At 36.5% G+C, this 11,487-nt stretch overlaps 1 protein-coding gene across 1 annotated transcript; it reads right to left on the bottom strand.

The window, feature by feature from the left end:
* Positions 1 to 10,904: 10,904 nt before the first annotated feature.
* LOC138881806 (secreted RxLR effector protein 161-like) lies at positions 10,905 to 11,264 on the bottom strand. The gene has a single exon (XM_070162083.1). The coding sequence runs from the start codon at positions 11,262 to 11,264 to the stop codon at positions 10,905 to 10,907; it is 360 nt and encodes a 119-aa protein (XP_070018184.1).
* Between the last annotated feature and the right edge of the window lie 223 nt (positions 11,265 to 11,487).

The raw sequence follows: 11,487 nt of genomic DNA on the forward strand, positions 1-11,487 counted from the left end.
ATACTTAGCTATCATGAAAGATCCCCATAGCGAGTTTGAAGTTCTCAGATTCCACCACTGCTTTGCTCTAAAGGCCTTACATGTATCACTTAACCTCCTAAAATTAGCTCCTCCCTTCATCATAAGGATAGCACAAATATTTTCATGCAGCCCAGTGATACTTCCCTCCACTATCTTTTCCGGACCAGAAGAATCTTGCTATAAATTTCTCAATGCGTTCTATAGTTCCTTTTGGTGGGTTTACAACGGCCAAGAGGTGAATAGGGAGGGCCAGGGGGATATGTCTAATGAGAATTGCTCTTCCTCCAGTTGAGAGGAGTTTGGTATGCCAACCTCTGATTCTTCCGATGATTTTGTTCACAATATCTGAATAAAATTCGTTCTTCTTCCTTCCTATTGTTAGAGGACATCCCAAGTATTTAAAAGGGATTTTTTGATATTTCATGCTAGTGATAGCCTTCATTCTATTGATAGTGACCAGATTGGTCTTGTGGCTCATTGCAAAACAACTCTTGTTCTTATTGATGAGTTGCCCAGAGATTTCTCATATTCCTTTAAGGTGCTCAATACCATTCTCATGGACCTCTTGTTTCCATTACAAAAAAGAATAGTGTCATCTGCAAAAGAAAGATGATTAACTTTAGGACAATTAGCCTTCATGTAAAAATTTTTGTATCCCACTTTACTAGTAAGATTGTTCAACATTTGTGTAAGAATTTCAACACTTAGAATGAAAAGAGAAGGGGAGAGAGGGTCTCCCTGCCTTAAGCCCCTCTCAGAGTGAAAGAAGCCATTTCTTTTTCCGTTAACCAACACAGAATACCAATTGTTGGAGATGTATTTATGAATTATCTCGATCCATTGGTCACTGAACCCTATCTTCTTAAGAACTTTTGTGAGGAAACTCCATGAGACTCTATCATATGCTTTGGTCATATCAAGTTTCAGGACAACATTGCCTCCTCTATTTGGTTTGTTGATGTCGTTGATGATCTCTTGTGCAAGGAGTATGTTTTCTGAAATTGATCTCCCTTTAATGAAGCCAGAATGGTTCCTAGAGATAATTCTGGGAAGAATGCTGGAGAGCCTGTCGTTGAGAATTTTAGAAATGATTTTCGAAGACACATTACAAAGGCTGATAGGCCTAAGGTCAGAGAAACTTTGGGGGTGATCCACTTTAGGAATCGTGACAATACAGGTATGAGTGTAGAATTTGGTAAGGGTTGAGCCACTAAACACAGCTTTAACAGCATTATGCACATCCTGAGCTATGATGTCCCAACATTTATGGTAGAACATCCCACTGAGTCCATCAGGTCCTGGTGAGCTATTGACATTAATGGATAATATAGTCTGAGTGACTTCTTGGAGAGTGGGGATAGCACTTATTCTAATGTTATCTTCTTCTGTAATACATCTTTCAATGCAGTCCAGGGCCCTAAAGTCTGAGTTGCTGGGGCCTTCAGAGAAAAGGTTCTTGTAAAAGTTCACAGCTCCCTCGGCTATACATTCACAATCTTCAAGCCAGTTGCCCTCACCATCTTGGATCCTTCTAATTGTCAGTTTCCTCCTTTTTTCTTTGATAGTCGCATGGAAGTAAGCAGTATTGGCAACATACCCTTCCCAATTTCAGCTATTATCAGCTATTTTATTATATATAGTTCAGCAACATACCCTTCCCAATCAGACTGAATATGTCACTCATGTGAAAAACATTTTATCTATCCACGACAGTAAAAGTTGAACCCAAATGTTACTGAACTATTATCATCTAGTTAAAATTTAAATTAAAAAAACTATTTGTCTTCTTACTATGGTGTTTCAACCCTTTTCTGATTGGAAGGAGCGACCATGAAATTGCCAATGCTGGACTATTAGCTATTTTATGGTTACAGTTATATATAATTGCTTGTTTTATGATTTATGTTTATTAATCGTGGATTTTCCTATAAATAATAAAGGTATATATAATTCCTTAAACAAGAAATATACTTTTAAAAGTGATAACTGAAAGTGCTGGATAATTAGTTCTGGTGTATTTTCACTTTCCTACTATTATGGTTTTCCATGATCCTTATGTACGCAATCTCTTTTTCCATTTTTTATTTATTTATCAAAAGAAGAAAATTAAGGAAACTAATAAGAATAATATAATTAAACAAAAGGAAAATAGTTTCTGACATGGTACTGTAAAATTCTGGATAAGAGTTTAGCGTAATCCAAATCCTAAATACATTATAATTATAACACTCGGAAAAACCATAGGAAGATAGAAGTAGGAGCTAATTACCTAGTCTCTTAGTTATCTAGGAGTACTAATTCGAGTCAAACCCTATCCTATTCAAATAATACCAAAGAGCATTATATATACACAAACACAACTCTAGCATATCATTGAATATGGAACATATGGCGGAACTGAATTCTGAAGAATTAGAAAACGTGGAATTTGATGCAGATAATAGTATGTCTGATTTGTACAATTTTGCAGCAGTCTGTGGATGTGAGAACTGTCAGCTACTGCGTTATTTACAGCAACGAGAACAACTTCAACAAGAATTACTGCAATCCTATGATCTGACTTTGTGGAATCCTTTGGCTTCTACTCCAAACTTTTTATCTTTTCTTGAAGTTGATAATACGTTCTTTTCGCCGTGGAATTGGAATAGGGAGGCTAATAATACTGAGAGGAACATTACTGAAAGTATTAATGATATTGGAAGTGATATTCCAATGCACTACATGAGTTTTGAAGCTGATTCTTTTTTTGAAAATTTCGACGGCTTCAAATATGTTGAAGAGAAATAATTCACTTTTTTTTTCTTTTTCTTCTTTATGATATGTTTTTCCTCACTCAATCTATATTAGTAATATTATACACCATTAGTACAAAACCATGTGCCCGTCGTTAGAGAAATCTCTTGTATTTTGTGTTTGTGCTCTTTTGTTCTTTTCTTTCTAATTCTAATGTAGCTAATTGTCATCATTTATATACTAATCCTTCCAGTAGTATCGGCCATTTACCCCACTTCCCTCCAGATTTCATCAAGTGGTCATGCTAGAGACATAAACAGTCATGGATAATTAAATTATGAGATCCTTCCGAATGAGCTAAGAGAATCTTATTGATTCTCTTTCGTTTTCTTAATTGAAGAAATAATTGGAAAATAAAACAGCAAGTACAAAAATGAGTAATAACCCCCAGTAGAGACTGGTACGATTCAATTCAACATTTTGTTCGTTCGGGTTTGATTGTGTCGTAGCTCTATAATTCGGATTAAGTTTATCGTTGGATGAACTGCTGATATTGATCCAAAAAAAAAGACGGTAGGTACAGCTAGGCCGTGAACAGCCAACCATCGTACTGTAAAAATTGGATAGGTTCGATCTATAGTCATTAGGGCCTCCTAAAACGATCTACTAAATTCATCGAGTTGTTCCAAAGGATCAAAACGGCCAGTTATTAATGGAATTCCTTGTCGGCTCTCTGTAAAATACTCGTTTGGCCGAGGGCTTCCAAACACATCGTAAGCTAAACCGGTGCTGACAAATAACCAACCCGCAATGAATAGGGAAGGTATAGTAATGCTATGAATGACCCAGTATCGAATACTGGTAATAATATCAGCAAACGAACGTTCTCCTGTGCTTCCAGACATGCTGAGCTCCACATATTCTTGTACAGTCAAAGAGGATCGATTCCGTAAAAGATGAGATCAGTAAATGACAATTCACTGAAATTGCATCTTTGTGAGATCGTCAATATTGTACCGAGGGCGTCTTGAGAGTATACCGAATCAGTATAGCTATCCTTCTTCTGACACAGCAAGGCAATTTGAATTAGTATCAAAAGTAAGTACTAAATAATTTCTTTTTTCCTTTACTTGTTGATGTAAAATCATCTTCCATTCAATAGAAAATTCTTTCAATTCAACGAAAGAGATTCTCATATTCCGTAGATGCGAGATATAGAAATTTTCCTTTCGTAGTTGTGGAAGCAGTTTTGTTGTTGGAATCCTTTTTTTTTAAAGAAGAAGTTAATGGTCGAGTAACAAATAAGAGTAGTAGATCATATTCGATGAAAGCAAAAATAAAAAAAGAATAATAGGAATCCATAGTTGTGGATCTCGATCCAAAGGTTCTTTCTTGATCTAGCTACAAGGATGGGGCAGTATGGAAAGAAAAAATGTGGAACCTAATTGAAATTACTACTAGTTGGACCAAAAAAAAGATTTTTTCAAGCGATTGTGTGATAACTTTTTCTTCTTCTCAATCATTCAAGATATTATGTGAATTAATATATTACTGAATCTAATGAGTTAAACTTAAATTAAAGTAAAAAGAAAAAGTTTTCTAGTTTGATAAGGTAACTGTTTGCTTTAAAATAGAAAATGGATTCGATACAATTCAACAGAATCTAAGAAATGATCAAAATAGAAATGATTTTAGAATTTGATTCTATAAAAATTCAAGTTTCATTTTTGAATGAAGTTAGACGATACAGCTCTTATTAGTTTAATAGTTTACCCAAGAGTTACTCAATGAATCGGTTGATTGGAATTGCGGGATGGATAGATGTTACAGATGATGAATCAATTTCTTTTATATGTCTGTCACTTTATCTTTGTTAGTGCTGTCTGCCTATAATGATAGATGAATCAAAAACTTTTCATTCAACTTCTTCTTTCAATTGAAATTGAGATTTTTGCCTATCCTCCTATTTTGAAAAAATGGAAACTTAGGTAAGTGCTTTCTAAACATATGTATAAAAAGAACATCTTTCATTTAATTTAGCCCTTTCATGCTTACTATAACTAGTTATTTCGCTTTTCTATTAGCGGCTTTAACTAGAACCTCGACTCTATTTATTGGTATGAGCAAGATACTTATTATTTAAATTGAATATTTAAAATGAACAATTCATTAAAAGAAATCTTTCTGTGGGATTAAATTGACTAAACTCATAAAAAGAAAAATAAAATAGCATTGAAATCGATTTTTATTGACCAATCAGAATTGCCTTCCAGGATCTATAATTGCCTCAAAATATCCAATATATATACATTGTTGGACCTTTTGAATAACAATCAAGAAGATCTTATGAAAATTGAACATTTTCGTGGCGAAGATGTAAAACGGATATTGGACATTTTAGAAAAATATTTCGTAATTGATTTAGCAAAAAATAAGTTTTAAATCTATTGGACTTACTTAGTGAACATACATGCATTTTATTCTTTTTGGATTGCACAAAACAAAAGATTTCTTTTTTTGTATATACCAAGTTTGAAACTGAGAGAAATATTCGAATGTTGAAGTGAGTGTTTGTACATATATATTGGTTTAGGAGTTTAGCCAAGCTTTCCTAGTTGCTGAAAAATGCGACAGGTTCTTAATTTAACAATGTCGTTTGACTTTCCTTGTTGGCTAAATTTAGTCAAAATAAAGAAAAGTTAGTCAAGGAAATGCATATTTTAAACGTGGAAAATGTGGAGATGGAATCATGTGAACTAGAATTATTGAGGGCTGGATTCCTTGAGGTTCCATGAATTTGACACTTCAAAAAAAAAAAAAAAGAGAGAGAAGACATTCGCACAACAAAGTCGCTCTAATTAAGTGGCGGAGCCACCTATAATCAAGCAATTAATTTCCATATTTAATTTAATCTCCGTGTGATCATCAATTTTTTAGTTTTTGATACAACTTAGTAAAAATCTCGACTCCAACACTATAAGCCGATTGAAAGATAACAATTAGTTACACTATCAACATAGTATATAATTTAATTAAATCCATTATTTAATGCTTCGTTAAACAAAAAGTTATAAAATAAAGAAGTGAGAGTATAACTGCATGCCCTATTATATTGAGGTAATTAAGGAAATAATACCTCATTCAGATCTTCTGGATGAAATAAGAAACCTCTTTAAATTAATATTTCCGTGTGATTTTCAGATTTTTCAAAGCGTTTTATTTAGACTCTGATGCCTGCAAGTTGATTGCATGTGATCAACTTGCCAAGCAATTACCTCAGAAATATAATACAGTAGTAATCAATTTTCAGTTAGCGGTTGAGTTAGAATATTCTATGGCATAGTATTAGGTTTTTTCTTTCGAATGTGGTATAGTATTAATTGATTAGGTGAAGTTATTGACTTGTTGTGTATAAATAAAGATTATGTGGAAAATAAAAAATAACAAGCAGCTTATGTGATGCGCTAGGAACAACAACCGCCATCCAGTGGAATTCTACAAGTGAGATTTGGAGAGAGTAGTGTGTACGCAGACCTTACCCCTACCTATGAAGGTAAAGAGGTTGTTTCCAAAAAAACCCTGACTCAAGAACATAAAAACTGGAGCTATAAAGAAACAATAACAACAATAATGTAATAAAACAATGTAAGTAAATAATACAATAAATAATAACAGAGATCCAGGGACATGAAACTACAAGAATAGTGTCAATCCTACTGCTAATACTAACTGATATAATTTAAGGGTCCACCAAACTATATAGAGAACCAGGTTCTCTATTAGTTTCCACAGAACGCACGCACACTGCAGTAAGTAAATGTCACAGAGGAATTTTACGTGAAAAATTTCTAACTCAACGGGATTAAAAACCACGACTTGTCCTTGTAGAATTTCAACTTCACTACTGATCAACTTTAGATTACAACCTATGTAACCTAGGAATTAACCTCTTAATCCATCACTAACTAGTAACACTCTATTACAAGCCACTTTGTAACAACTCTAATTACAAAGACTTTACAACTCAACTAACTCTAGCCAAGACACAAACACAAGGGTTTATGACGTACAAAGGGTTTCCTACACAATGCTTCTAAGTAAGCTAAGTAGGAATTATAAGTAAGAGCCTTTACAAAGTTACAACTCAACTAAAGACATATAATAACTTGATATGGGGAACTGGTCCGTAGAAGTGTTGTTATTTATTCTTGATGCACTTGAGAATTGTTTTCTGGATGATCAATCATCGTGAGAGTGCTTGAGTAAATTCTCTAAGTGTTCTAGTAATTTATTTTACCTTCCTTGATGTTAATAATTCATTTGTGACATCACTTTGAATGATGTAAGCAAGTTAGGTAAAGGGCATTCCCCATAAAGTTGACTGCTGTACTGTTTTTGTACTATAGCGTGTGCAGGCAACAACTTTTAGCTGTTGCAGTTGACTTGTACAGTTTCCTCGGGAACTGGCAGCTATCTGTTCCCTCTGCTGTTCCTATGACTCTAAAGAGTTGAACTGTGTCCCCAACTGGAGACTTATTGATCTTTAAGTTCTTGAGGATGTGTATTAAGTTCCTTATTTGGTTCTTAACAGTAAGTTTGTTAGATCATCAAAACATAATGGATACACAATAACCTATCAATTTCTCTTTTTTTGATGATGACAAACTTATAATTCAAGTTCCCCCTAAGAACCAAAATGACATTGGCATTTGTCGTATTCCCCTTAAATCTGTTTCCCATCTTGTTCCCCCTAAATTATTTTTCTCCCTTTTGGCATCATAAAAAGATCAGTAACAGACTGTAAGGAAAAAGAAGTCTAGCTTGAGTTAACTCATGTCACTTATGTGCACACAACATAACTAAAAATGGAGAATATAAGCAAGACATATACAACAAAAAGGAAAAGCTTTCATTAAACAATTTGGATTTTAAGACAGGGAGCAGATTCAATGTTGCTAACACAATCTACAATTCAAAATAAAAAGAGAAAACAAGTACCACAAACATCATCATAGTTTAATCATAAGAGACCGACACTTAAGACTTGACACTGAGGAGACATTGTCTAGGGAGCTGGAAGGAGAGGGCTTAAAGGTAGAGGCAAGGGTTTGGAGGACTAAATCTGTTTGAGCATTCACCGACATTTGCTCATTGAGCAGTTTCTATTTCAGGTCCTTCACCTGTTTCTTGAACTCAGCATTCTGCTTGGTTAGACGGGCAACCTCCTCGCTTTGAGAGCTACTGGACCAGGTGCCTCCTGAAGCTGACTCAACTGACTCTCAAGAATAACATTCTTTGCTTTCAACTGCCTTATCTCAGTAGTGGCACTGTTCTGAGCGTTGATCAACTGAGAAATGGTAGAAGTGCTTCCAACTCCTCCATCCTTATCAATGCACTCACATTCTTCGAGAGTGATCTTGGAGAAAGTTTGCTTCTTAGTGCCCACTTTAGCTTGTCCCAGAGGAACCTTGAAGAACTTAAAAACCTTGGTGAGAAGGAACCCATAAGGCAGCCCATGATTACCATCTTTGAACTCTGCCACTTTCTGCATGTGTTCTATCATGATCCCAGGCAAGTTGATGGTAGTGTAGTTGTCCAATTCTTCCATGAGAACAAGGTCTGCAAGTGAAGTAATGGATCTTCTCTCAGCATGAGGGAGCAAGACCTTGTTCACCATCTCAAATAACAATTGGTACACTAGAAGGAGGGCCTTCTTCTGTACCCATTCCCTTTGCTGAACTGCTATGTCCTTCAGGATAATATTTCTGAAGTTTGAAGAACAAGTTCCCTTAACAGTAGACAAACCTTCAGCATGTACACCCAGAATAGAACCCAACAAAGCAGAATCCATTACCATATCAACTCCATTCACCAGTGCGCAGATATGATCATCCTCAACTTTGAAGAAGTCGGCATAGAAACTCTGCACTTCCTCCTCATACACTTTTGGAGCATCACTTGTGAACAAATGTGTCCACTGTTGAAACTCACAAATTTCAACCAATTGTCACATTCCATCTTCCTCCAAAATGTTAGGAGCAAATATACGGCCCCACAATACTTTCTGATTTCTTAATTTCTCTTTCCCAGCACTCTGGGGATTATCTACTTGCGAACATTCTTTCCTTTTTCATCAGACTTTACAAACTTTTCACCCAATTCTTCCATCACCTTGGCACCACACCCTTCCACCAACTTATCACCAGATTCTTTCACTATATTTTCACTAGAGAAAGTATCATCAAACTTGTTCAGACGTTCAGCAGTCATAAAAGATCCATTTTTAGGCTTGGGAGACCATGTTTTTGTGTGCGCTTTCTAGTCAAAGAACCCGGTTCTTTGTCTACTCCATCATCCACAGTCACAACAGGCACTATCTTCCCATGCACAACCTTCCTATCTTTTAACAATTTTCTCCTTCTTTGACTGACTTGGATTTGCTTAAGAGCGGACTCAAGAGCCTCCTTCTTTTGCAACCTTGTAGTGGGTCGCTTAGGAGTTGGCTCTTCAGCAACAACTGATCTACGCCTAGTCAGGCTGACAATCAACAAATCATTAGAATCCTCTTCACTATCCCCATTTTGTTCTTCAGACACAGATCTAATCTCAAGCACAACCACACACAGAGGCTCAGCATAGAAATGAGGCGAGAGAGTAGGATCAGTATTGACCGGGGGTTCTTGAGAGGACCTGTAAATTGGATCCTCCGAAAAAGGGATCAGGTCCTCTAGTAGGTTCCCCAGTAGCACTATCCTATGCCAATGGTTCAATAGGCACAAGCTTCCTACCTTCTGCCAAGGTTTTAGACTCTTCCCCCTGAGGCTCAGACCCATCCTCACCTCCTTCGATAACAACCCCTTCACCAACTATGAATAACATGTTTTCTATTGCTTGTTTCTCTTGTAAATCCATGGAAAACACAGGAGAAGAAGGAGTGTTTCTTGTGGACTCAAGATTAGGAACTGTCTTTGTTGAGTCAGCATCCTCAGAATCAATAATTTGGTCTATATTTGAGCCTTTATCCATAGGAAGACTGGAGATTTCCTGATTTTTCCTCTTCATCAACAGTAACCTTTTCACCCAGCTTTTCTGGCGAGGCATGAGGAGAACTCGTAGCCACAAACCTTTTAGGAGTTGAGATTTTGTGACTCTGATGAGAACCAGAACTCGATTGGTAGGAGAGGAAACTAAGTGTGGGGGTGACTCTGCCCTAGGGTTTTGGCTAGTAGTAATGTAGAGTGAGGAGTCTAACATTGGTGTTTTAACTAGTGAGGACTCAATGCGGGTATTACTTGGAACACTCGAGATTTTGTGATTTTTAGCCATGGTGAGAAGTGATGAGTTGAAGAGGAGGGATTGGTAGTTTTAAGAGAGAAAGAAGAAGGAAGGTTTTGAAATTTGATGTGAGGAGTTGTGACAGTAATGTATATATTTAAGATGGATAAGAGACCGGTTAAGAAAGGGTGGCAGTTTTTGGAGTCGGGTAATGGGTGAGACGTTTGGGTTCAAAAGACGCATAGAAAAGAAACTGACACACTGATGACGTGGAACATGTTTTAACCACCCAAAATTGTGCATGAGAGAATAGAGAAACTACTAACCTGTGTCAGGAGTACTAGGTTCCTTTATGGATCTTGCACTTGTAAGCTTTGCCCTTTTTACCAGCGTGCACTGCATTAACTGCTTATTTGCTCTATAATCATCATGCATGTCTACTTGTAATGGTATAGAGATGAGTTAGAATTTTCTAGAAAACACTTTTTAGCTAATTTTACCTGGACATTTCTTTTATATCCAATCATCGAGGGACCAGGTTCTCAGTTGGGTTTTATCAATCCAGTGCCAGGCGATTTCTTTCAAAATGTTCTCTGCTTAAGGCCTTGGTGAATATATCAACAATCTGATCTTCTGTGCTGCAAAATTTCCTGCAGATGAGCCCCTTTTCAACATTCTTTGAGGAAGTGATGATGCACATCAATGTGCTTGGTTCTCTTATGTTGGACTGGATTTTTGGCCATATTGAGTGCACTTGTATTGTCGCACATGAGGGGAACACAGTCATAGAACACTCCAAAGTCTTCCAACTATTTCTTGATCCACAGCAATTGAGCACAACATGAAGTAACTGCTACATATTCCTCTTTTGCAGTTTAGAGTGCCACCGAGTTTTGCTTCCTTGTACCCCATGAGATTAGACAAGAACCCAGGAAATGTGCCATTCCATACGTTTTTTTCCTGTCCACCAGATATCCTACGTAATGAGCTTCAGCATACCCAACAAGATCAAAGTTGTCTCCTGAGGGATAGTAGAGAACCAAGTCCTGCGTTCCTTTGAGATATCTCAATATTCTCTTGGCAGCCTTCAGATGAGATTCCTTTGAATTATATTGAAACCTTACACAGAGATCCACACTGAACACAATGTCTGGTCTACTTGTAGTGAGATACAAGAGTGACCATATGATCCCTCTATACATGGTATGATTTATAGGGAAACCAGGTTCATCCATGTCTAGACGAGTAGTTATAACAATAGGAGTGTCAATAACTTTTTGATGCTTCTATGTCAAACCTTTTCAGCAGCTCCTTGATGTACTTCTGCTGACTTATCAATGTTCCCTTTTGAGATTGCTTCACTTGAAGTCCCAGGAAGAAATTTAATTCTCCCATCATACTCATCTCGACTCACTCCCCATGAGTTTTGCAAACTCTTCACAAAGAGAGTCAAATGTG

The sequence above is a fragment of the Nicotiana sylvestris genome, chromosome 11 (assembly GCF_000393655.2).
Source record: "Nicotiana sylvestris chromosome 11, ASM39365v2, whole genome shotgun sequence".
NCBI classification, from domain to species: domain Eukaryota; kingdom Viridiplantae; phylum Streptophyta; class Magnoliopsida; order Solanales; family Solanaceae; genus Nicotiana; species Nicotiana sylvestris.